Genomic DNA, 27,283 nt, shown 5'->3' on the forward strand with positions numbered 1-27,283 from the left:
CAAAGGCATGATAGGAGAGAACTACACAAAGATGTGAGTTCAGGGCTGGGGCAGGTGGACATCAGGACATGGTAGACTAGATGGAGGTGTCCCAACAGTGATTCCATTTCAATCTTTATCGCAAAGACCTTGAGAATCTTAGAATTTTAGAAACCCTACAGCACAGAAAGAGGCCACTCGGCCCATCGAGTCTGCACCGACCAGAGGGTGCCCTGTGGGCAGTGCTGGGGTGCTCATTGGGCATGTCAGGGTGCCAGGCTGGCTCTGCCCAAGGGGTAACCCCCAGTCCCCACCCACCCAGGGGCCTCTATGGCCATTGCTCCCACCCGCAAGGCCGACACGTTAGGTCCCTGTTGCTGGGGACCACATGTGATCCCCGCTGGTGTGGACCTCCTCTGGAGGGGTCAGAATCTTTAGCGAGCCCAGATGATTGCTTCCCCAGATTGCTATGTGTTGCAAATAAGCATTTGCATTGTGTAATCAGCCTCATGCTGTTCCCTGGTGTCCAGCTGATTACGTTAATGAAAATAGTCTGGGAAGATCACAAGTGACATGATGCCGGTTGTGATTCCTGTTTGGGACCTCCTGCTGACATTTCCCGGCTCGCTGCGCTACTCAAGCAGCTCAACAGGCCTGGAAAATCACACCCACAATCTTTTCTCACACTTAAGGGGGGTGATTCTCCCAATTCTCAGTGTTGAATTTATGGGAAAACTGGGGTAAATCACAATTGTTTATTCAGTGGGAGTTCACATTAGAATCTCCCGCACTCTGTGCAATGCAAAGGTCACAATCATGAACGTTATTAAAAGCTTGGGGGGGGCGGCAGTGGGAGGGAGCTATTTATGCCAGGGTCTGACAGCTCAGGGCCTCTGTGCAAGCGCAGTGGCCCCAAACTGTCATCCTGCCGTTTGCTGACCAGTTTGAAAGCTGGCCATTCTGGGACCCTCGCAGTGCTTTCCCCCTAATCAACACACCCGCACCCCCACTACAGTCCGATCGCAGTCTGCACGCCCATTCCCGGGCAAGCCCCGACTCTCCTCCCATCCTGGATCGCCCGATCTTCACCACCCCCACTCAACAATGACAATCTCCCCGGCAGCTGCCCCCCCACCCCCCTCCACGGGAGGCAGAGCCCCCCCGAAGACAGACCTAAACCTGGTAGAGCCACCCCCGGAAGATGCAGACCCCTGGTAGATCCAACTCCCAGCCCGCCCCGATCGCTGGCCTCCCTCCAGCCTCGACTGATCCCCATGCAGAGTGGCAGCCCCCAATCAGCCCCTCGGCCCCACCCCCAGCTCTCGCTGCCCCCAGGCCCGACCCCATTGGCACTGACCCATTCCTGATGAGCAGTGCCAATATGCCCCTGGGCATGGGTATTTTGCCACTTGGGCAGTGCTGGGGGACACAGGCTGGCGCTGCCAGTGTGCCCACCTCCAGGGAGCACCACTCCCCTGATGACCGACCCCCTGGGGGCCCCGTTTGCCCTCCCTTAACTCCAGCAGGGTCAGGCTGCTAGTTCCCCGATAGTGTGGAGCTAGTCTGAACCCTGCCAGAGTGAAGTTGTACTGGCTGGGTGGGAGATGCTGGCGAGCCCAGAGACTTCAGTCCCGGGCCCGATAATCACATTTAAATAAGAGTAAAAATAGATTTAAATGACTTCCCTGCTGTTCCCATCGGTTTCCAGCATGGTCCCGACTGTGCCGGATATCCGGCGCTGGGTGATGCATGCATGCCGGGAATGCATGTGCGAATCCCACGAATTGTCCGGCACGTGATTCTCCCGGGGATAATCGCCCCAAGGTCTTTTCTTGATGTTCACAATGATACAAATTCCTGACTCAACACCAATTTTCTTTTTGTCATTCCGAACTCGGTTAAGAGCTGTTGGTTTCAACAAAAAGAAACAGATGTGCTTTGCACACATAGATTCAAAATAACAACAACAGATTTATTGCAGGAGCTGTTGCCTTCATCGAGTATGAATGAAACTAAAGCAGGAGGCTGCAAAACACCTCAGTGACATCACCATCCAATCATGTGGCTAAAACTACAATGCAACCACTTAACTATCTAACATCACTTCACTATGGAAACAATGTGATTGCACTTGAGACAGGGCAGAGGATATTCACCAGAATGTTTCCTGGGATGGAGCATTTGAGCGATGACAAGAGGCTGGATAGGCTTGTGTTGTTTTCTTTAGAGCAGAGAAGGCTGAGTGGGGACCTGATTGAGGTGTATAAGATTACGAGGGGGTAATGGCAGGGTGGATAAGAAACAGCTGTTCCCCTCAGTTGAGGGGTCAATAATGAGGGGGCTTAATTTTAAGTTGAGGTGCAGACAGCTGGGGGGGGGGCGGATTTGAGGAAAATGTTATTCACCGAGAGGACGGTGGGAGTCTGGAATGCACTGCCTGGAGGTTAGTCGAGAAGGGAAACCTCAAAGCCTTTAAAAGGTATGTGGATGAGTGCTTGAAATGTCATCGCATTCAAGGCTAAGGGCCAAATGCTGGAAAGTGGAATTAATGTAGGTTTTGTGTAGTTTTGTTTGTGTCCACCCAATAGGTCAAAGAGACTCTTCTCTACTTTATAACTTTATGACTATGACTCTATGAAACTGCAAAAGTACAGGTCCCCCGCTGTGTGAAGGATATGTTGTTGATGCAACCAAGCAGTACCAATATTTTAATGATGAGCTTCAGGTTTATCTGAAACATCGACTGAAATTGCAAACACCAACTTCTTTTCAACCGAGAGTCAGAGCAGTCATTCTTTTCATCAAAATTTAAAGACAGGGGCTTGAAATGACTTGACAGCTTCATAGTTCCACAGACCATATCCCCATGTCAGGAAGCAGAGATAATGTTAGCAATCTATGTTTGTATTGTTGGAAATTTGAAAGACGGTATCGGCAGGGATTCTCTCAAGAAGGTTCTAAGTGCCGAATTTGCGTAAAAAGTGGAGTAACCTCTGCTGTTTCTTTTAGCGGGATTTTCAAAATGAGTCTTCCACAATCTGAAGGAGATTCACACTGAAAATCAGGGGTGGGGTCTTTTCCCGCTGGAGAGGCCAGCAGCATAGCGCTGACCACTGTGCATGCTCCAATCAGTCATGGCGGAGATCGATGCATGCGCAGTATCCCTGCATTGCTGGCCTCTCAGTCACTGGTCAGCTCCAACGCTGGCCAACCCGGTGGCCCCCCAATCGTTGGCCTCCCAGAAATCTCCCAATGTGCCCACCCGCCAGCCCCGAACTCCCCGACCACCCACAACTCCAGCAGTCCCGACCCCCCACCACCCGCAGTCCTGGCAACCTCCACGCAGCCAGACCTACCTGGCAGCCCCCCTGATCATGATGACCAGCCCCTTTCAGCACCTTAACTCCCTCTGCCACTGATTCTGACTGCAGAGTGGCAACAGGACACACCACTGATCGCACCCCATAGCCCCATCCCCAATAGGCCCTACTTTCTCTGCCTCTGGGTCCCTTGACACTGCCCGATGACTGGTAGGCAATGCCGAGGTGCCCCTTAGGCATTGCCAGTTTGCTGTTTGGGCAGTGCCAGAGGGCCAGGCTGGCACTGCTAGGCTGGCAATGTCCAGGGGGCTCCCTGTTACCCCCCCCCCGACCTCCTAGGGGGCCTCCATGTCCTCCCTTCAGTCATGATGTGGAGATGCCGGCGTTGGACTGGGGTAAACACAGTAAGAAGTTTAACAACACCAGGTTAAAGTCCAACAGGTTTATTTGGTAGCAAAAGCCACACAAGCTTTCGAGGCTCTGAGCCCCTTCTTCAGGTGAGTGGGAATTCTGTTCACAAACAGAACTTATAAGACACAGACTCAATTTACATGAATAATGGTTGGAATGCGAATACTTACAACTAATCCAGTCTTTAAGAAACAAAACAATGGGAGTGGAGAGAGCATCAAGACAGGCTAAAAAGATGTGTATTGTCTCCAGACAAGACAGCCAGTGAAACTCTGCAGGTCCACGCAACTGTGGGAGTTACAAATAGTGTGACATAGATTCTGATTCTAGGATCGCATGATAAAGACTCAGGAGGAAAAAAGCAGAAATATTTATGTGAAATAGTGTGACATAAACCCAATATCCCGGTTGAGGCCGTCCTTGTGTGTGCGGAACCTGGCTATCAGTTTCTGCTCCGCGACTCTGCGCTGTCGTGTGTCGCGAAGGCCGCCTTGGAGAACGCTTACCCGAATATCAGAGGCCGAATGCCCGTGACCGCTGAAGTGCTCCCCAACAGGAAGAGAACAGTCTTGCCTGGTGATTGTCGAGCGGTGTTCATTCATCCGTTGTCGCAGCGTCTGCATAGTTTCCCCAATGTACCATGCCTCGGGACATCCTTTCTTGCAGCGTATCAGGTAGACAACGTTGGCCGAGTTGCAAGAGTATGTACCGTGTACCTGGTGGATGGTGTTCTCACGTGAGATGATGGCATCTGTGTCGATGATCCGGCACGTCTTGCAGAGGTTGCTGTGGCAGGGTTGTGTGGTGTCTTGGTCACTGTTCTCCTGAAGGCTGGGTAGTTTGCTGCGGACAATGGTCTGTTTGAGGTTGTGCGGTTGTTTGAAGGCAAGAAGTGGGGGTGTGGGGATGGCCTTGGCGAGATGTTCGTCTTCATCAATGACATGTTGAAGGCTCCAGAGGAGATGCCGTAGCTTCTCCGCTCCGGGGAAGTACTGGACAACGAAGGGTACTCTGTCCACTGTGTCCCGTGTTTGTCTTCTGAGGAGGTCGGTGCGGTTTTTCGCTGTGGCGCGTTGGAACTGTTGATCAATGAGTCTAGCGCCATATCCTGTTCTTATGAGGGCATCTTTCAGCGTCTGGAGGTGTCTGTTGCGATCCTCCTCATCCGAGCAGATCCTGTGTATACGGAGGGCTTGTCCGTAGGGGATGGCTTCTTTAACGTGTTTAGGGTGGAAGCTGGAGAAGTGGAGCATCGTGAGGTTATCCGTGGGCTTGCGGTACAGTGAGGTGCTGAGGTGACCGTCCTTAATGGAGATGCGCGTGTCCAAGAATGCAACCGATTCCGGAGAGTAGTCTATGGTGAGCCTGATGGTGGGATGGAACTTGTTGATGTCATCATAGAGTTGTTTCAGTGATTGTTCACCATGAGTCCAAAGGAAGAAAATGTCATCGATGTATCTAGTGTATAGCACCGGTTGAAGGTCCCGTGCGGTGAAGAAGTCTTGTTCGAACCTGTGCATGAAGATGTTGGCATATTGAGGTGCAAATTTGGTCCCCATGGCTGTTCCGTGTGTCTGGATGAAGAACTGGTTGTTGAAGGTGAAGATATTGTGGTCCAGGATGAAGCGGATGAGATGTAAAATTGCATCTGGAAACTGGCAGTTGTTGGCGCTGAGCACTGAGGCCGTTGCAGCAATGCCATCGTCATGGGGGATGCTGGTGTAGAGTGCTGAGACATCCATTGTGACGAGGAGCACTCCTGGTTCAACTGCTCCATGTGTGCCGAGTTTCTGTAGGAAGTCCGTCGTGTCGCGACAAAAGCTGGGGGTTCTTTGTACAATGGGTTTCAGGATGCCCTCGACGTAGCCGGAGATGTTCTCGCACAGGGTCCCATTGCCCGATACGATGGGACGGCCGGGTGTGTTTGCCTTGTGTATCTTCGGGAGGCAGTAGAGATCTCCAACGCGGGGAGTACGTGGGATGAGAGCACGGAGGGTGTTCTGAAGGTCCGGATCAAAGGTCTTGATCAGAGTGTTAAGTTGACGGGTGTGTTCTTTGGTCGGATCTGCAGGTAACTGTCTGTAGTGTTCCTCGTTGTTGAGTTGTCGGTACACTTCTTTGCAGTAATCCGTTCTGTTCAGTATGACGATGGCCCCTCCTTTGTCTGCTGGTTTGATGACAATGTTGCGGTTGGTCTTGAGAGCGTGGATGGCGTTACGTTGTGCTTGGGTGATGTTCGGGGCTGTCTTGTGAGTGCGGCTGATGAATTTGGTGTTGACGCACCTCCTGACGGCTTGGGCATACATGTCAAGTCGAGGGCAGCGGCCTTCCGGAGGAGTCCAATTCGACTCTTTCCTCTTCGGATGCACTGCGGATCTCTCTGTCGGCTGTTCCAGTTCATTGGCTGTCTCATTGTGTTCGTTGTTGGCCTCTTGGGGTTTGTGGAAGAACTCCCTCAGCCTCATTCGCCTGATGAATTCCTCTGTGTCTGCTGCGAGACTGATGGGGTCTATTTTGGTGGTGGGGCAAAAATTAAGCCCTCGGCTGAGAACTTCGATTTCATCTGGTTGAAGTGTGTAGTCGGACAAGTTGACAATGGACTTCCCTGCAGTGGGACTGTTTCCTACTGTGGTACCGGGGGAGGCTTGGTTGCTGCTGGTGGTGATGCCGAGTTTCTCAAGTTTCCTGTTCTTGGTGTGCATGTAGATGGTGTAGTTCCTTTGTCTCGTCTGCTTGGCAGAGTTTCGCAGCTGGTCTGCGTCCTGAGCGCAAGTTGAGAATATGGATTCGATCTTGGTTTCCAGGCTGCGGCGTTTGCTGTAGAGTTGGTGTATGAGGTGGTTGAGGAGGGTGAGAGAGGTGCGACGGCAAAGTCTCTCAGCGTAGTCTGTGTTATAGGTTGACCTGAGTGGGTTCGTGATCTGTAGTCCTTTCGGTATCTTGTCTGCTTTCTTGCATCTTTGTAGAAACTTGATGTCTGTGTCGATATGCGCGATCTTCTTGGCGATCCTCTCCACTTGGAGCCGGCAGTTTGCGGTGTCTATGGTAGTCATGATGTGGAGATGCCGGCGTTGGACTGGGGTAAACACAGTAAGAAGTTTAACAACACCAGGTTAAAGTCCAACAGGTTTATTTGGTAGCAAAAGCCACACAAGCTTTCGAGGCTCTGAGCCCCTTCTTCAGGTGAGTGGGAATTCTGTTCACAAACAGAACTTATAAGACACAGACTCAATTTACATGAATAATGGTTGGAATGCGAATACTTACAACTAATCCAGTCTTTAAGAAACAAAACAATGGGAGTGGAGAGAGCATCAAGACAGGCTAAAAAGATGTGTATTGTCTCCAGACAAGACAGCCAGTGAAACTCTGCAGGTCCACGCAACTGTGGGAGTTACAAATAGTGTGACATAGATTCTGATTCTAGGATCGCATGATAAAGACTCAGGAGGAAAAAAGCAGAAATATTTATGTGAAATAGTGTGACATAAACCCAATATCCCGGTTGAGGCCGTCCTTGTGTGTGCGGAACCTGGCTATCAGTTTCTGCTCCGCGACTCTGCGCTGTCGTGTGTCGCGAAGGCCGCCTTGGAGAACGCTTACCCGAATATCAGAGGCCGAATGCCCGTGACCGCTGAAGTGCTCCCCAACAGGAAGAGAACAGTCTTGCCTGGTGATTGTCGAGCGGTGTTCATTCATCCGTTGTCGCAGCGTCTGCATAGTTTCCCCAATGTACCATGCCTCGGGACATCCTTTCTTGCAGCGTATCAGGTAGACAACGTTGGCCGAGTTGCAAGAGTATACTGCGCCGATTTCCAGCGCGGAGCTGACGACGCCACAAATCTGGACCACGGAGATGCGCAGAGGATGTGGCTCCCCACGGAAAGCCCCCCAAATGGCCTCTGATTCTGTCTCGCTGCCTATTTGGCTGCTGGAGCAGCGCAGCGGGCAGGGAGAATCACCCCCAGGGGCTTTAAATGAATTGCCAACTTAAACGTTCCACACACAGGGGAATTTCACAATGACTTCATTGCAGTGTTAATGTGAGCCTTACTTGTGACTCACAAATAAACTTTATTTCTTATTTTATCTGCCAGTCAGGAAGCGGAGGTAGTTTTAGCAATCTATGATTGTATTGTTGGATATTTGAAAGAAGTTACAGGCCAGGATTCTCCAGCCATTCACGCCGTGGCATTCCCTGGTCTTGCTGATGGTGCACCCCCTGTGGTGGGTTTCCTGGCGGTGTGGATTGGCTTCAATGGGAATTCCCATGGAAAGGGGCGCAACTCGAGGATCCACCACCAGCGAACGGCGTGTCACATACCCCTGCTGAGAAAAATGCTGAGGGGAGGCCAGAGAATCTCACCCATAGATTTAAGTCAGTCAAATTGCTGTGTAAGAAAATTTTAAAACTCGAGTTAGATTCATGTTAAATAAAGGTGTTTGCATGGATGGAGGTGTTGCTTTGATTTTACACTTTGCCCCTACTGTGCTGAGAGAGTTTGAAGAACAAGTTCTCCAAAGGACAAATATAATAATGCATTAAAATAATGCATCCCACCCCCCCCCCCACCAAAGATACATCTTACCCGCCTCCCTCCTCCACCCCACCCCCTCAGAGAACGATCTAGCCTCACTCCCCCCACCCCACGAATAGTCTGGCCTCACTCACCGCCCCCTCCACCCCCCCCACCCCCCCCCCCCCCCCCCGCCCCCAGACAATGATCTGGCCTCAGTTGCCCCCGTCTCCGAGAATGGTCTGGCCTCACTCACCCCACCCACCCCCAGACAACGATCTGGCCTCACGCACCACCCCCCCCCCCACCCCTGCCGCCCCGCACCACAGACAATGATCTGGCCTCACTCATCCCCCCTCCACCCAGAGAATGGTCTGGCCTCACTCACCCCCCATCCCAAAGGAACATCTGACCCGCCTCCTCCTCCCTCCCCACCAGACAACGATCGGCCCTCCCTGCCCCCCAGACAACGATTGGCCCTTCCCCCCACCACCAGCCAACGATCAGGCCTCCCTCCACCCCCTCCCCACTGGGGATAGATCTGACCTGCCTCCTCCCCGCCCCTCCAACCAGACAACGATCTGGCCTCACTCCACCCCCTCCCCACTGGAGATAGATCTGACCTGCCTCCTCCCCCTCCCCCCGCCCAACCAGCCAACGATCTGGCCCCACTCCACCCCCTCCCCACTGGAGATAGATCTGACCTGCCTCCTCCCCCTCCCCCCGCCCAACCAGCCAATGATCAGGCCTCCCTCCACCCCCCCCCTCCCCCCCCACTGGAGATAGATCTGACCTGCCTCCTCCCCGCCCCCCCAACCAGACAACGATCTGGCCTCACTCCCCCCGCCCCCAACCAGAGAATGATCTGACCCGCCTCCCTTTCCCCCCCCACCACCAATCTGAGTCAGAGAGCTGATGGAAGCTCTGAACTCGCTCTTCAGCAGCTGGAGCGCCCGATTCAGACTTTTATGCAGCAGGTTCATTTTGGCGCGATTCCGGATCGGCGAACGTGGCAGTAAAGGGAGAAATGCTGATTAAGTTGGGTGGGCAGTTCATTAATTCAATTGAAATGCATGCAAATGCATTTAAAACGCCGTTGTGCCCATTTTGGGCGCGAATCGGATCGCCACCATTCCCCGGTTTCGGTAAAGTGGCCAGCTGCGCGGATGCGGGCGCGGATCACGTTAATGGCCTCACACCCGACTTTACCACGCGCGACGCAATGGTAAAATAGGGTCATTAAGTCCTGAAAAAAAAGTATATTAATATATAAAATATATATATAACATACGTATATAAATTATGACGTTAGCGTCTGGAATAAGTTTCAGCTAAAGTCCATTTGGAATTGGCGATGTATTTTAAGAAGTGTTTATCCTAATTTTAAGAGCCTCCCTGATGCAATGTTGATCCTTAGAAACCCCTTGGAGAAATGACCTCTAACTTTACAGTGGGAAGAATGCAACTTGGCTGGATCAAATGCTTTAGGTAACTATTCCTTAAGGTGACATTTGCAAGTCTCCTGTAAGCTGATGTGAACACTGTCTGTTAGGGATTGCAGAATTCAGGGCAGATTGAAAATCTGGAGTCATGTTCCACCACCTCTGGTACATCATGCTTTTAGCTAGGCTTTTTAACTGAAGTTCTTTTGAGGCTTTAACCGAGGCACAGAGGAGTCAGGCTACATGTAACATACAATTTTTTGATGTTCATACTCTTCACTCCCCCCTCCCTCCCTTCTCCTCGTTCTCCCATCCTCACCTTCTCCTCCTTTCCCCTCCTCATCGGGAGGAAGACACGTGGGTCACAGCTAGGAGGAGTAAATGTCAGAAGGGTAACGTACCAGAGAGTACTCCAGTGGCTGTCTCTCATAATAGGAAGGGCTCGGCGACAGGTGTGAGAGGGGTGGGGAGTGAGCAATTAGTGGAGGGGTCACCTGTGGTGGTCCCACTCCAAAACAAGTATATTGTTTTGGATAGTGTGGAGGAGGATGACTCTCCAGGGGTAAGCCACAGTGACCAGGTCACTGGCACAGAGTCAGGCTCTGTGGCCTGGAAAGGAAAGAGAGGGGTTAGGAGAGCAATCGTGGTGGGGGATGCATCGGTTAGAGGCACGGACAGGTGATTTTGTGGGTGCGAACGGGACTCCAGGATGGTAGTCTGCCTACCTGGTGTTGGGGTAATGGATGTCTCCAAGCGGATAGGAGGCATCTTAAAAGGGGAAGATAAAGAAACGGATGTCATTGTACACATTGGTGCAAATGACGTAGCTAGGAAGAGCAGGGGGATCGTACGAGAGCAATTCAGGGAGTTGGGAAATAGACTAAAAAGTAGGGCCTCCAGGGTGGCCATCTCTGGGCTGCTCCCAATGCCTCGTGCCAGTGAGGCTAAGAATAGGGAGTTAGTACAATTGAATGCTTGGCTAAAGGACTGGTCCAGGAGGGAGGGCTTCATTTTCCGAGATCAATGGGAAGTTTTCAGGAGAGGACAAGAAGGACGGGTCACAACTAAGTTGGACGGGCACGAATATCCTGGCTGGGAGTTTTGTCAGTGCAGTTCGGGGGGGTTTAAACTCGTATGGCAGGGGGGTGGGGATCAAAATGTTAGGTCTACAAGTGTAGAGGCTGGGGACGAGCTTGGGGCTGGGACAAGGCTGGCAAAGAAGAAGAGCACTCTGGGGGAGGATGACCCCACTGGACCTGGAGATCTGGAGTGCTTATACTTCAATGCAAGGAGCGTAGCAGGTAAGACAGACGAACTTAGGGCCTTAATGCTCACGAGGAATTTGGATGTGGTTGCGGTGACAGAGACTTGGTTGAAAGAGGGACAGGACTGGCAGCTGAATATTCCGGGGTACAAGTGTTTTAGGCGAGACAGAGGAGGGGCCAAAAGAGGTGGGGGAGTAGCAGTATTAGTTGGAGAGCATATTACAGCGGTGCAGAGGGAGGACAATTCAGAGGGGTCGTGTAACGAGTCACTGTGGGTGGAGCTTAGAAACAGGAAGGGCGCAGTCACTATGTTGGGGGTATACTACAGGCCCCCCAACAGCCCAAGGGAAGTGGAAGAACGGATTTGTCAGGAGATACTGGATAGGTGCAGGAAAAATAGGGTTGTTGTAGTGGGAGACTTCAATTTCCCTGGTATAGACTGGAAATCGCTGAGAGCTGGGACTCTGAATGGGGAGGAATTTGTAAAATGCGTACAGGAGGGTTTTTTGGAACAATATGTAGATAGCCCGACTAGAGAGGGGGCTATACTGGACCTAGTACTGGGGAATGAGCCCGGTCAGGTCTTCAAAGTTTCGGTAGGGGAACATGTGGCAAATAGTGACCACAGTTCTGTTAGCTTTAGGATAGTGATGGAAAAGGATGAGTGGTGTCCCAAGGGTGAGGTGTTGGATTGGTGGAAAGCTAACTTTAGTGGGATTAGGCAGAAATTGGCAGCTCTTGATTGGGAGAGGCTGTTTGAGGGTAAATCCACATCTGGCATGTGGGAGTCTTTTAAGGAACAGTTGTTAGGGCTACAGGACAGGCATGTGCCTGTAAAAAAGAAGGATAGGAAGGGTAGGATTCGAGAACCGTGGATAACCAGGGAAATTGAGGGACTGGTCAAAAAGAAAAGAGAGGCGTATGTTAGGTCCAGACAGCAAAAAACGGAGGGAGCTCTGGAGGAGTACAAAGAAAGTAGGAAAGAACTCAAACGGGGAATTAGAAGGGCAAAAAGGGGTCACGAAATATCCTTGGCAGACAGGATTAAGGAGAATCCCAAGGCATTTTATTCATACGTTAGGAACAAAAGGGTTGTCAGGGAAAAAATCGGACCTCTCAGGGACAAAAGTGGGGAATTATGCTTGGAGCCCAAAGAAGTAGGGGAGATCCTAAATGAATACTTTGTGTCGGTATTCACAAAGGAGAGGGATGTGTTGACTGGGAGTGTCTCGGAGGGGAGTGTTGAACCGTTGGAGAAAATCTCCATTACAAGGGAGGAAGTGTTAGGTTTGTTAGAGAATATAAAGACTGACAAATCCCCAGGGCCTGATGGAATCTATCCAAGGCTGCTCAGGGAGACGAGAGATGAAATCGCTGGGCCTCTGACGCAAATCTTTGTCTCGTCACTGGACGCAGGTGAGGTCCCAGAGGATTGGAAGATAGCTAATGTGGTCCCGTTATTTAAGAAGGGTAGGAAGGATAACCCGGGTAATTATAGGTCGGTGAGCTTGACATCCGTGGTGGGGAAGTTGTTGGAGAAGATTCTTAGAGAGAGGATGTATGCGTATTTAGAAAGGAATAAACTCATTAACGATAGTCAGCATGGTTTTGTGAGAGGGAGGTCATGCCTCACTAACCTGGTGGAGTTTTTTGAAGAAGTGACCAGAATGGTTGACGAGGGAAGGGCCGTGGATGTCGTCTATATGGACTTTAATAAAGCGTTTGACAAAGTCCCTCATGGTACGCAGGTGAAAAAGGTTGGATCTCATGGGATAAAGGGTGAGGTGGCTAGATGGGTGGAGAACTGGCTTGGTCACAGAAGACAGAGCGTGGTAGTGGAAGGGTCTTTTTCCGGCTGGAGGCCTGTGACTAGTGGTGTTCATGATGTGGAGATGCCGGCGTTGGACTGGGGTAAACACAGTAAGAAGTTTACAACACCAGGTTAAAGTCCAACAGGTTTATTTGGTAGCAAAAGCCACACAAGCTTTCGGAGCTCTAAGCCCCTTCTTCAGGTGAGTGGGAATTCTGTTCACAAACAGAGCTTATAAAGACACAGGCTCAATTTACATGAATAATGGTTGGAATGTGAATACTTACAACTAATCAAGTCTTTAAGAAACAAAACAATGTGAGTGGAGAGAGCATCAAGACAGGCTAAAAAGATGTGTATTGTCTCCAGACAAGACAGCCAGTGAAACTCTGCAGGTCCACGCAACTGTGGGAGTTACAAATAGTGTGACATGAACCTAATATCCCAGTTGAGGCCGTCCTGGTGTGTGCAGAACTTGGCTATCAGTTTCTGCTCAGCGACTCTGCGCTGTCGTGTGTCGCGAAGGCCGCCTTGGAGAACGCTTACCCGAATATCAGAGGCCGAATGCCTCGTGGTGTTCCGCACGGCTCTGTATTGGGACCTCTGCTGTTTGTGATTTATATAAACGATCTGGAAGAAGGTATAACTGGGGTGATCAGTAAGTTTGCGGACGACACAAAATTGGCAGGACTTGCAGATAGTGAGGAGCATTGTCAGAAGCTAAAGAAGGATATAGATAGGCTGGAAATTTGGGCAAAGAAATGGCAGATGGAGTTCAATCCTGATGAATGCAAAGTGATGCATTTTGGTAGAAATAATGTAGGGAGGAGCTATACGATAAATGGCAGAACCATAAAGGGTGTAGATACGCAGAGGGACCTGGGTGTGCAAGTCCACAGATCCTTGAAGGTGAAGTCACAGGTGGAGAAGGTGGTGAAGAAGGCATATGGCATGCTTGCCTTTATAGGACGGGGCATAGAGTATAAAAGTTGGGGTCTGATGTTGCAGATGTATAGAACGTTGGTTCGGCCGCAATTGGAATACTGCGTCCAGTTCTAGTCGCCACACTACCAGAAGGACGTGGAGGCTTTGGAGAGAGTGCAGAGGAGGTTTACCAGGATGTTGCCTGGCATGGAGGGGGTTAGTTATGAGGAGAGATTGGGTAAACTGGGGTTGTTCTTCCTGGAAAGACGGAGGATGAGGGGAGACTTAATAGAGGTGTATAAAATTATGAAAGGCATAGACAGGGTGAACGGTGGGAAGCTTTTCCCCAGGTTGGTGGTGATGTTCACGAGGGGTCATAGGTTCAAGGTGAAGGGGGGGAGGTTTAACACAGATATCAGAAGGACATATTTTACACAGAGGGTGGTGGGGGCCTGGAATGCGCTGCCAGGCAAGGTGGTGAAGGCGGACACACTGGGAACGTTTAAGACTTATCTCGATAGCCATATGAACGGAGTGGGAATGGAGGGATACAAAAGAATGGTCTAGTTTGGACCAGGGAGCGGCATGGGCTTGGAGGGCTGAAGGGCCTGTTCCTGTGCTGTATTGTTCTTTGTTTGTTCTCATATACCTCCCTCCCTGACCTCCTTGTTTAGAGACAACAGAACTGTTGCGTTAATGTATAAAAATATTTCATTGATTGTTGTCTTAAAGAGGAAAATATATTTTGTGAGAAATTTGAAAAGATGAGGCAATTAAACAAAATGTCATGGGGCGGCTGCTGAGTAAAATGTTTCGTCAAATGTTTACATAGTATCAAAGTTTTGTATTTATAACATTATTTTTGTTCATAAAAGTATTCCATAAAATGTCACAGAATTCTACTAATGTTTCATTAAAACATTAAAACAAAACATTTAAATATGGAATAATACAAATACCTTTTGAAACATCAAAGCAGAAGAGTGAAATATAAGGTAAATAAAAATGAAGGAAGCAAGACAGAAGCATACTAATAATAAACACATTGAAATTTTCCACAGCCCAAAATGTGAACTCTCCTTTGCTCAACCTCATGCAGGTTTCCAAATCATTGTCCACGAAGTTCTGACCACTCATCTTCCCAATTAAATTTGCAGTTTCCATATTCTAAATTAAAACATCCGAACACTTATAAGCATGCCACACGTAAAGTTATATAATAATTTAATGCAGATTTAAATTGGAGTTCCACAGATTTGAAACAAACAACAAAACTTATGTCCATTTATATATATATTAAATAATACTCATCTTCAATCAGAAAAATAAAATTAAAAAATTACTCTATAAATGAGCCAATAACAATAGGAGCCAACAATACTTAAAAGAAATAGCAAAAAAAAATCAACAATCTTCAACGTTCCTTTTCCAAGAGCAGGGAATCCTTCTGCTCTGTTTTCAGTGGAAAACTGCTATTTCCAAGCAAGACCTCAAAGGGAGTTCCCAAGCTTGCCCATCATAAGAGAGGGTGGAGAGAGTCCTCCTGTGTCGCACTGGGGCCTGTGGTGATTGTATCGCTGAAGGCTGAAGGCTGTTGCTCCCATTGGGAGTTGGATGGCAATTTTTGAACACAGGTAAGAGGGCAAAAAAACTTCTGTATTTGGTTGCCTCTGGCTTTCCGCCGTTAATCAGAAGTTATGGGCCATTGTTAACTTGAATAGAGAATTTACCGCATGTAAATTTGGAAATTGGGTTCATGAATGGAACTCTGCCTCCAAAGAGCAAAAAGGTCAATAAGACTGTGGATTTAAATAAAACATTCTTTTCTGTGTAAAAAAAAAACAAAACTGAAAACCAGAAGGAAATGCAATACAATACTTGAGTAATGAGGATGCTAGCATGAGCAGATTCTGATAATGGGCCTGATTTTACCAAACCTTAGGCGCAAAATCGCGGTGAAGTTGGGCGTCGGGCCTACACCGAGACCTGCACCCGATTCCAAGCAGATCGCGGCTTTACCAACACCCGATCCTGGTGCGGGTCCAGCCCGTGCCCAAATCGGGTGGCCCGATGATTTAAATGCATGAGCATGAAGGGGGGGGGGGGTGGGACCCAGATCATCTTCTGGTCGGGGGGGTGGTGCTGCTGCCAGTCTGCGGCCGATCGGTGGGGAGGGAGGGGCAGGGGGGTCCGCCGCCACTCTGCGGGCGATCCCTCCTCCCCACTGGAGGAACGAATCCCTCCTGCCGGAGTGGACGTGCGGCCATGCCATCCCACAAAACCTTCAGGATGAAGTTATTCCTCGCTAAGAAGATGAAGCAGAACCGGCCGATTCCACAGTGGATCTGCATGAAAACTGGCTACAAAATCAGTACAAGTCCAAGAGGAGACACTGGAGAAGGACCAAGCTGGGCCTGTAAAGGGATACACCATCACTGGTACACTACCAGCCACAGCCATCTCTCCCGCTCTCTTGCCCCTGCAGGGAAGATAAACTGTCCCCTGCCCCCTCCCTCCCCACCAATTGGCCGCAGACTGGCAGCGGAACCCTCCCCCCGATCAGAGGATGATCTGGATCCCACACCCTCCCCAACCAGAGGATGATCTGGGTCCCGCCCACCCTTCTCCTCCCCCCCACCCCGAGGATGATCGTCAGAGAGCCGCTCTCTCCGCTTTCTGCTTTTTTTTCTTTTGCGCCCGGACGCGCTGTCAGATTTATTTCGAACTGCGCATGCGCAGTTCAGAGCTCCGATCGGTCCGCCAGCGCTATGCCCCGCCCACAGTGCGAATCGGACCGGAGCCGGCAAAACGGGTATGGGTGCGCTGGAAAGAGGATTCCAGACTCGGATCTATTTGACGCCCAGATTCGGCACTTAGACTCAAAATGGTAAAATCAGGCCCTATGTTTTTACATTGGGTGCTTTGGTTTTGGTTAAATCCTTGGAATGATGCGATACAACATGTAATTGTGAAATGAGAGAAGTCTACATGCATGATGTAACAAGTTAATTTGTGAGGTATTTGTGACGATCAGTTTGTGTGAAGTGGAAGGAACACCAGTGTAAAGAAACCTTCATGGTTATGAAGTAAGCACGGCAGATGAATATTAATGATACACACATTTAGATTTTCCATGGCCCAAAATGTGAACTCTACACCTGACACTTACTGGAATCCGTGACACATGTGGCGTGTGGAGAAATGCAGTGCATGTTGTGTACATGGATCTTCAGAAAGCTTCAGTACAATACCTCACAGGATCCGAAAATGCTGGAAAATCTCAGCAGGTCTGACAGCATCTATGGTGAGAGAATAGAGACAACGTTTGAAGTCGAGATGACCCTTCGTCACAGCTGAATGAAGAGTCATCGAGATTCGAAACGTTGGCTCTATTCTCTCCTCACAGATGCTGTCAGACCTGCTGAGATTTTCCAGCATTTTTCATTTTTGTTTCCGATTCCAGCATCCGCAGTATTTTGATTTTACCAATTAGAATCTGATTGGAGAAAATGAAGCAGAATTAAATCAGGGGGAGGGAAGCAAACTGCTGAGATGGGAAGAAACAATGGGAGTTGAGAGCAGTTCCTCTGCATGTTTGGAATGAGGCAGTGGAGACCCAGAAGGGTTTTGCTCTGGACTCACTCCTGTTAACTGCATAAAACAATGAACAGGATACAGGGCGAGAGGGAGTGATGTAGAAATTTGCAGACAATATTAAAATAGGAAGCGCAGTACTGAATTCTGAGGATCAAAGCAACGTGGCTGAGATAAATGGGCCAATGAATAACAATGGAATTTAATGTCAGTAAGTGTGAGGTTTTACATTTCACTGAAAAAATATTTTGAGTGGGGGAAATTTGGATGATATCAAGAAGCTGAAGGGTTTGGGGATTCCGGCTCCCAACATTAAAAACAGCTCCTCAAGTGGATAAAGATAAAGAACCAATAAGATCCTGACTATGATGGCAGTCATAGAGTCGTAGAGGTTTACAGCATGGAAATGGGTATTCGGCCCAACTCGTCCCTGCTGCCCAGTCGGTATAGAACATTAAAGTCAAGATATAATGGTGAATCTAAATAAAACCTCCGTAAACCCACAGTGGACAAATATGTGTGGATTTTAGGAAGATGTTGCTGCAATCGAGAGGATACTGTTAGCGCGAGTGAACAGATACCACACCACTCGCACCCAGAGCCAAGATCGATAACGGCACAGTTTATTATAGTTTTTTACGTCGACGGAGGTACAATCAGGACACAGACAAGACAGTCCCGCAAAGTACTCTGCCTGCCTGCCAAAACGGAGTATAGTTATAGTAACGATCTGTTTTGATATGTAAATGGTTTGTGAGTGGTTTCCTGATATAATCATCCTGTTTCAATAGGTTTGTGGGTGTGGAGTTTGATGTGTAAATGGTTTTCTTTTATAGTTATCCCGTTAATGGGTTTTCTGGTCTAGAGTTTTAATATGTAAAGTTTGGTTTAAGAGTGTGATAATTGCTTTATGTCTCTGAATTCCTTTGGACAATGGGTGTTTGATGGGATGTCAGGAAGTTTTCCAGGTCTCAAGATATTTTCTGAATAGCATATTGATGCGAGTTCCTGAGTCTTTGTCAACCTGGTTTCTGTGTTTAAAAGATGCCTGCTTGCCTTACTCACACCTTTCTGGCTGAATGCTGTCCTGTTTTGCTTCATTTATCGAGTTATAGTTTAAGAAATATTCTAATCCTAATACCCACAAAATTTATGCCCGCCTACAGTCCCCCCTGTCGGTCAAAAGTGAATTTTTGTTGTTTATTTCCTTTTCACTTTTCTAACCGATCTTTCTCCCCTTTATTATATTTTGTGTCCGGTGCTTCCTGCCTCCGTACGCTGCAGTCGTACAGTTTAGGGGAGTCCCGGAGTTTGTCAAATCATGTGTAGGCGGGAGTAATCATCCCGCTTGGCTACCTGCCCCATCATACCAATTGTTCTAACTAAGTTCTTATGTGCTTTCATTCTCTTCCGCTGGCGGTAGGTATAACATGTAGCCAATCCCCAGGAAAGGGCTAAGATGAGTTGGATGACCACCAGTGTGTGCGATGTAATTCGGACCCAGGGGTGGATGTTTACATTTAGACCCCAGTCCCACACCTTCTGTACCCATGTTTGACTTCGTAACGCCGTCTCGGTATCTTGTTCCAAGGTTTTGATGTGTGACTGTAACCGGTGGTATAATCGGACGGAATGTCCTACTTTAAGTCGGAGCTCCCTTAGGACTTCGGTCAGGTGTGGGATGGGGGCTTGCTCGGGTTCTTGGTAGTCTCTTAGGTTGTCTTTTAGGGGGTCTGTGGCATTAAAGGCTATGGTCTGCCTATTTCGAATATTGGTGATGTGAGCTTGACCTATAGTGACTGGCTTGCGAGGGGTAAAACAGAAGTTAGGGTCGGGGATTGGGCATGTTAATCCGTTATATGTGAATGATGTACGTGTGGTGGCTACACAGTATCTACCCCGCCCCCCGTATCCTGCCCGGGCGAAATGTGGGTCTACGGGTATAATCTCTAAGGTGCAGTCCTGTGTTCGGTTAAACCCACATTCTGCTGCCTCTCCTTGTCTCAGTGGGTGAGGACAGATGGTGACATCTCCCCTCTGCTTGCACCCTGCGAGAGAAACACTGGACATTATGCCATGTTTGGAGATGGCCATGTTTTCGGTTATGTGGTAGCGGAGGGAAGCATTGCCCCTAACAACACCAATATTTTCAATTCGGAAGATGGGGAATGGTCCAGCGTCCTGTGTGACCGTTGGAATTAGCAGAACCATTCCTATCCCGGTGCCCTCACTAACCTCGCAGTCGGGGATTACTGGATATACTCGTGTCATCCCCTTCAGGGTCCGGTCATCCAGCACCCCCTTCTGATCTGCGAGTTGCGCTAGTTGGGCGCTGTCGATCCAATCGGGCACTTCCCCCCTGTGTACCTGGTCCAAATTGTGTCGTATTTGTGCCACCATCCACTGACCATATGCATGGCATAACTGTCCCTGTTGTACCCGGGCAGTGTCTTCCCTTTCCCTGTCTATGAGGCGATTGATAGTTCGGGCATGTGCTTCTAACACTGCAATCCCATCTAGTTGGATATGGGCGCCCGCTTCCCCTAAGAATGCTTGTTCCGCCTGCTGGTCTAATGACCGCTGTAATATGTTTTTCATTACCCCTTTCAGCTGTTCAATTTTACTGTTGAGGCCCTGGATGTCAATGGAGTTAATCATTGTGTCTCCTGTATTCAGCCCTGTGAGCATATCATTGATAATACCCCGTTTGCTTCGGTATGTGTTGGTGTTTATGTTTCCCCTGTAGTGTGTGGCCCCCATTGCGTCAATGGCCCGTTTTATGGTCTCTCTCTCTAACATCTGATACAAGTTCTGTACCTGTTCTGAGCAATGCCTGGGTACCTGGATTCCTGAAATGTCGATCAGGACAGGTACCACCTCATGTTTTACGTTGTCGTACACAATTTCCCCCTCGTTCCACAACACCAGTCCTCCCTCCGGTCCCCTGCTTTGCAAGGGACAGGGTAAGATTTCGGGCCTTGTGGTCGTGGGGGCCCGCGTTGGAAGCGGTGCAAAACATACATACAATGAGACTGCGGGAGCCTCAACAAGTCCGTAATAGCCGCAAATGTCCATGTTTGAATTCAAAGTGTCCTGTGGTCGGGCCTCTTGTGGGTTGTCGGGGAGGGCGCAGAGAGTCCCAAAAACGCACTGGTCTCTGTTCTGGAGGTCCCGCTGTTGAATGCATGTTCGGAGTCCTTCTAAAGTGCAAGTGAAGCAGATCTCGTTGATACCCGGGTAAACTTGTAGCCATGCGTTAAGATAAGTTCTACTGTTCATAGGGTCCGGTCCAGCTGGCACACATAGTGCCTCGGATGTGTTGAAGGCTATCCCATGGAATCGCGGGTAGATGGGGTGTTCTTCGGGTGCCACACTCGTCAGGAAGGTCGCCGCGAGGATCATCCTCCAAGTGGTCCACATGGTTCTGGAGAGGGGTTGGGGGAGGATATATAAAACCTGGTGGCCGCCAGTCGTTAGGTTCATATTAGGTGATGAACTTGTCTTACTTATCTTATTCTTATTTCTATCTACATATATACATTCATGCCTCGGTTGGCATATAGTTCCTTTAGTGTTGGAAAATAAAGGTTGTTATTTCGATTTCCGCTGTAAGGACAAAGATGGTTAAGGGCCAATACGTGGAGTGGACGGAGCATCCTCTGTCCTTTCAGTCAGTCTGCTCTGTCCTCTTTCCCCGTGGTGATAGGATTTTAATTGCGACCAATGTTTCCATCGGCCTTTTCCTTTCACATCGACACACGCACATGTATCGCTGGTAAGGATAACCTCGTGGGGTCCCATCCATTTCGGTGCAAACCCGGGTCGGTCTGGGGCAATCCGAATCAAAACCCTATCCCCTACTCGAGGGAGGGTGGGGGTATGACTGACATTTTCCTTTTTAGCCTGGTCTCTAATGGCTTGCTGGTCCCTGGCTGTGTGGTGCAGGTCTCGGAGTTGTGAATCTAAGTGTTGCACATATCGTTTGAGCTTGTCCCGGAGGGGTGTCATTTCTTCCCCTCCCACGGCGATGTTTTCGGGGAGTCGCATTGCTCTCCCGGTCATTAGTTCGAACGGGGTGAGCCCTATGGTTCGACCTGGGGTGGCCCGTAGGCGCATCAGGATACAGGGAAGGACATCTACCCACCCCTGACCTGTTTCTGCGATAGTTTTTGCTATCGTGTTCTTGAGGGTGCGATTCATTCTCTCTACCATTCCAGCACTCTGGGGGTGGTATGGTATATGGAACCGCTGTCGGATCCCTAAGGTTTTACATGCGTGTTTCATTACCATGCCTGTGAAGTGTGTCCCCTGGTCGGAGTCCAGTTGTAACGGGACTCCCCATCTGGGTATTATCTCATATGCTAAGATGTGGGCTACAGTGGTTGCCCCGCAATCCCGGGTTGGGAAGGCTTCTACCCATCGGGTGAACTGGTCAATGAGGACCAGGCAGTACTTCTTCCCACGACTGGTGGGTAGAGGGCCGATGAAGTCAATTTGGAGGTTTTCCCAAGGTCCCTTTGGCCTGGGTTGGTTTGCTAGTTTAACCTTCAGGGGCCGGCCAGGGTTATGCTGTGCGCATATGATGCATCTTTGGCAGTGCTTAGCTACATCCCGCCCCATCCCTGGCCACCACCAATCTCCTGATAAACGAGCTAGGGTCCCATCCCGTCCGGAGTGGTTTGGTTCGTGGTGGAGTCGAAGTAGTTCCGCCTGTATGAATGAGGGGGCGACTACTTGATGTCCTTTCCTCCATATACCATCTTCGTCTAAGGACGCCCCGGTCTGTTTCCACCGCGCCACCTCGTCTGGGTCAGCGCTACCCTGTAGTTTATGAACATCCATCTCTTCCATGGGGGAAGAGGTGATGGCAGCTACCTGTGGGAGGGCTTCCCCTGCTGCAGCTTTAGCAGCGGCATCTGCTAGTTGGTTCCCCTTCTGCTCTACAGTCCTTGTCTTTTGATGGGCTTTTATTTTAATTACGGCTGCTTCTGAGGGTAGTCTGGATGCTGTGGCCAGGTCTCGAATTATATTTTCATGTTTTATGTGTCCCCCCGCTGCGGTAATGAATCCGCGCCTATTCCATGCTATCATATAGTCGTGAACCACCCCGAACGCATATTGACTGTCCGTGTATATGTTTACCCTTTTGTCCCTTCCTGCGCTAAGGGCCTTTGTTAATGCTATAAGCTCGGCCACTTGAGCAGAGGTCTCCCCCCCCCATGGTGCCCTTTGCTATTAGTGTTCCTTCCTGATCTACCACTGCCCATCCTGTGCGGTACTGTCCCTCCACCTGCCTTCGGGACCCGTCTACGTATAGTATTATATCGGGGTTCTCCAGTGGCTGATCACTAATCCCATCCTCTGTATCCATGTCTGGGTTAATCGGACAGTGATGTGGACTGCCGTCTGGAAGGAACCCCTCTGCTGGGTTTCTTCCGGTATCTCGTACGATTTTAATAGATTGGTCCTGAGGAAGGAGCACTGCCTCCCAAGTTGCCCTTCGAGCATCTGAAACAGTTCGGAGTCGACCTGTGTTTAATAATTCTACTATTGTATGTTTTGTGTGCAGGATGATCTGTCCTAACATAGTAATGGGTTCGCACACCCTGACTGCCCATGCGGCACAGTCCAGGGCTGCCACACATTTGTGTAGTCCTTTGGCTATCGGGGACTGCCGCACCGAATAATATGCTACAGGTCTCATGGTGCCCCCACTTTCTTGAGTCACAACGGAGCTATAGAATCCGTCCTCCGCATTATAAAAAAGATGGAACGGTTTCGCTATGTTGGGCAGGCATAAGGCTGGGGCCGCTAATAATTCTGATTTCAGGTGGGAGTATGCTGTTTCTTGTTCGGGTCCCCATTCAATGATTTCTGCCCCCGGCCTCCCCCCTTTTACCAATCGCTGGATAGGTTCTGCTATGGATGCAAACTGATCGATGAAATTCCGACAGTAATTAAAGAGTCCCATTACCCTACGCACCCCCCTAACTGTGTTCGGACGGGTCATGTTGGCAATTGCTGTTTTTCGGTCCGTGGGGAAGGGTTTTCTTTCCCTGACTTATGTAATGCCCCAGATATCGGACCTCTGATTTTGCGAGTTGTGCTTTGGTTGGGTTAACCTTAAATCCTGCTGTTTGTAAGCCCCGCAGGATTACTGACAGGGCTCCCAAATGCCCCGTCGGGTTAGTGGAGGCGATCAAGATGTCATCCACATATTGGAGAAAAGCGCTCTCATAGGGGGATAAGTTACAATTTTCGAGGGCTTTGCTCATAACCCGGTGGAATATGTTGGGGCTATTGTGGAATCCCTGGGGGAGACGGGTCCAGGTGTACTGTCTACCTCCACAGGTGAAGGCAAACTTCTCCTGGGAGTCTGGGTGGAGTGGAATTGACCAGAATCCGTTTGCTATGTCTAGCACGGAGAAGATACAATATTCAGGTCGCAGTCCGTTAAATATAGTGGCCGGGCTCGCAACGATAGGGTGTTCCTTTGGGGTGACCTTATTCAGGGCGGTATAGTCGATGGTTAGTCGGTAGTTCCCGTCTGGCTTACGGACGGGCCACATCGGGGAATTTGTGTGGGACACGGTGGGTCTCAGGATGCCCCGTTTAACCAAAGCCTGGACGATTGTTTCGGTTGCCTGTAACGCCTCGGGTTTTATGGGATATTGTTTATGAGGGGCATGGGCTGGTCCTTGTATTTGTAAAGGAAGGATTGTGACGAGACCGCAGTCTTGCTTGCCTGTCGCCCAGACCCGGGGGAGTGCTTGACATAAGAGTCCCACTAGTCCCTCCTTCTTCCAGTCTCGGGCCGTTGGAGCCGGAGCCCCCATGCCTATGGCTGCTACGTTCTTATTAGGGACCCAGTATCCTTGGATCCCGCTCTTGTGTTCTTTCCTTGCCGTCCACAGCAGGCGCTTATTGAAAGCGTCCACCACTGCTCCTAACTCTCCCAGGAGGTCTATTCCCAAAATTGTCCCTTCTTCATTTGGGCCCACCCAGAAGTGTACGGGGAGTATGATCCCCTCTACCTCAAGTAACACTGCTTCGCTCTGATATGCTATAGTCCTAACCCCCCCTATTCCTACTACTACTATGGAACGGTGGGTGGTGGGTAGTGCCATGTTGGTGAGGGATATCGAAGCCCCCGTATCTATTAATATTTTGCATCGCCGGCCCCCTAACGATGCATTCACCCAGATACGGGGGTCCGTTCCCGGGGCGGGGGCCGATGCCACTCATGCAGATTTTTGTGCCGCCAAGGTTTGTATAATGTCCAGCAGCTGCTGGTGGCTGAGGTGCGCTGGGTCCGAAACCACCTCATTCTCCCTTATATCTGGGGCGCTTGCCGGGGTTTTCTCCAGTCTCTTCGGGGGCGCTCCCTTTCTCCTTGGGATCCTTCTGTCTTTGCAGGTAGATTCGGTGTGTCCGATTCTGCCGCACTTATTACATGTATTAGGAGGGTGCGGGATTATAGCTCGGCATTCCCTTTTGAAATGGCCTAATTCCCCGCACCTGTAGCAATTTCCTCCTTCAGTTCCTACCGCTGATATCCCTGCTCTGGCGCCCTGTGTTTTCCTTTGCTGGTTGTCTACAGTGACAGCCCAGTTTTCTAATTCATCGAAGGTGTTAAAGTTTACCAATCCTGTCTTTAGGATAGCTTGGTGTGCTGGGCTCAGCCCATCCCTATATAACTGGAGGAATGCCGGGTTCTGTCTATCTGCATCTGGCATTCCTCCGTGGGCTACAAAGGCATCGAATTTTCGTCACCCGTATTCCTGAGCCCCTTCCTCCTTTTTCTGCGTTACTCCTACTATTACACTCCAACTCACGGGGACCTCCCCCATGGTCAGGATGATATCGTTTTTAAAGCCTGTCAGAGCCTGTTCCTGCTCCCGGCGGCTCCCGTCTAGGTCTGCACACCAAGTCCCATTCTGGTGTTCTGCCCGGAGCCGAGCCCAGTGATTCTTGGGCATCTTGGCTCTTACTAACCCTGCTATATCTCGGTTGTGTAAGTTGTGGCACAGTTGCATCTCTTTCATCTTTTGCCAAAAAATTGCGTTACTGTGCCTGGGCTGCAGGGTTGGGAGCTTTTCTAGTAATTTCATAGTGTCCCCTGGCGAGAGTGACACATAAGTCATTTTAATTTGGGCCTGCCTTCCTCGCCCGTCTCTCCCTTGTCCCCCTGGGATACATTCGATCTTAAGAGGTGCTGCTTTGGCGTTTGGGGGATCGGTGGTTACCGGGGGACTCCCCCCTGTTGGGCACCGAGGACTTGTCTCGTCTATTAAGCACTCCCAATCGGGACATTCCTCGTATGGGGCTTCACGGGAGAAGTCGGTCAGTGCCGGCAACACGGGGTTAATAGCCATCACAGCAGCATGCTTTTTCTGTTCAGCCTTTTCTTGTTTATCCTGAACGTATTTATGGACTCGCCCTGCTAGGGTGAGGTGTGCCTTTAGTATGAGGATCCAAGCCTTATCATCCTTGTTCCTCTTTTCCGTTGCCCACCATTCCCGTTGGCTCTCAAGGGGGTCTTGGGGTTTCCACCCTGTTTTAATCATGCTTTTAATTAGGTTCTTGTTTTTATCTGCTAGATAGCGGGTGAGGGACCCTTCCGGCCCCCATTCAAAAATGGTCTCAATGCTATCCATGTCGAATCTCTTAGCTAAGATCAGTGGTGTACTAATCCTGGTTTGGTGCTTCCCACAGATACTTGTGTAGGTATCCCTGGGGTTCCTGGTTTGGTGTTTCCACTGTCAGTACCTTTAAACCTTCAGCAGTAACACGCAGAGCCCGTCCTGCATGTAACGGGGAGATCACCGCTCACAGAGACAGGGGGAGGGGGGCTCTGACCACGACTACAGGGGCCGGGGGCCACTCTTTCCTGACCAAATCCTACCGCTAAATCAATCCACAGAGGCTCGCCGTTTCCCTATCTCCCCGGGAATCACCCTGACCTGGGTGCGGACAAGCGTGGGATTGACCGCAGGTAGGAGTTCCCCCGGCGTGTAGCCGTTCTTTCGCGCTACCAGAGGTCTCCTGCTTGTAGTGCCCGAAGCACTCACAGAGGCTCCAGACTTAGTAGCGCCCGGACATGTAGCAGACTCCTCGCGGATCTGTTTCCAGTGGCCCAGACTTTCGCGCCTGCAGAGGTCCTACCCGACTTGCAGCGCCCGGACTTAAACCGAACTTCGTGAGTCCGCGTTCATTGGCCCTAACCCTGGACGTCCTCCCGGCCTCCCGGCCACTTAACCCTTGTCTTCCTTAGGTACCTTTTGGGTCAGCTAATGTCTGGTCGGGTCCGCTGTCAGGGATACACGGAATGCAACAGTACACAATCAATTACAATTCGCGACCCCGCTCACCCGCCCAAAGAAGAACCTACCCCGCTGTGCAGCTCTCGATCGGGCTCTGTTCACAAGTTCAGATCGTGGCAGCCGTGGAACACCGCTGGCACTGGGAATTCCCGCGGACTTTAAATGAGTAAAGATACTCACCCAGTGTTTGAGAGGCGATGTTCCAGCGGCGGTCACTATCCCGGACGAGCCCCCAATTGTTAGCGCGAGTGAACAGATACCACACCACTCGCACCCAGAGCCAAGATCGATAACAGCACAGTTTATTATAGTTTTTTTACGTCGACGGAGGTACAATCAGGACACAGACAAGACAGTCCCGCAAAGTACTCTGCCTGCCTGCCAAAACGGAGTATAGTTATAGTAACGATCTGTTTTGATATGTAAATGGTTTGTGAGTGGTTTCCTGATATAATCATCCTGTTTCAATAGGTTTGTGGGTGTGGAGTTTGATGTGTAAATGGTTTTCTTTTATAGTTATCCCGTTAATGGGTTTTCTGGTCTAGAGTTTTAATATGTAAAGTTTGGTTTAAGAGTGTGATAATTGCTTTATGTCTCTGAATTCCTTTGGACAATGGGTGTTTGATGGGATGTCAGGAAGTTTTCCAGGTCTCAAGATATTTTCTGAATAGCATATTGATGCGAGTTCCTGAGTCTTT

The 27,283-nt window shown here is 49.8% G+C and overlaps 1 protein-coding gene across 1 annotated transcript in view; it reads right to left on the reverse strand.

Annotated features, from left to right (window-relative positions):
- LOC144504743 (uncharacterized) overlaps positions 1–26,758 on the reverse strand; it is a 28,027-nt gene extending 1,269 nt beyond the window's left edge. Inside the window, exons 1-3 of the mRNA XM_078230486.1 lie at positions 26,654–26,758; positions 19,137–20,686; positions 1,705–1,884 (exon numbers count right to left, since the gene is read on the reverse strand). Coding sequence (XP_078086612.1) covers positions 1,705–1,884; positions 19,137–20,682 — 1,726 coding nt within the window. The 5' untranslated portion in view covers positions 20,683–20,686; positions 26,654–26,758. The remainder of the gene's footprint in view (positions 1–1,704; positions 1,885–19,136; positions 20,687–26,653) is intronic.
- Between the last annotated feature and the right edge of the window lie 525 nt (positions 26,759–27,283).

This window comes from Mustelus asterias, chromosome 15 (genome assembly GCF_964213995.1).
Source record: "Mustelus asterias chromosome 15, sMusAst1.hap1.1, whole genome shotgun sequence".
Classification (NCBI taxonomy): Eukaryota; Metazoa; Chordata; class Chondrichthyes; order Carcharhiniformes; family Triakidae; genus Mustelus; species Mustelus asterias.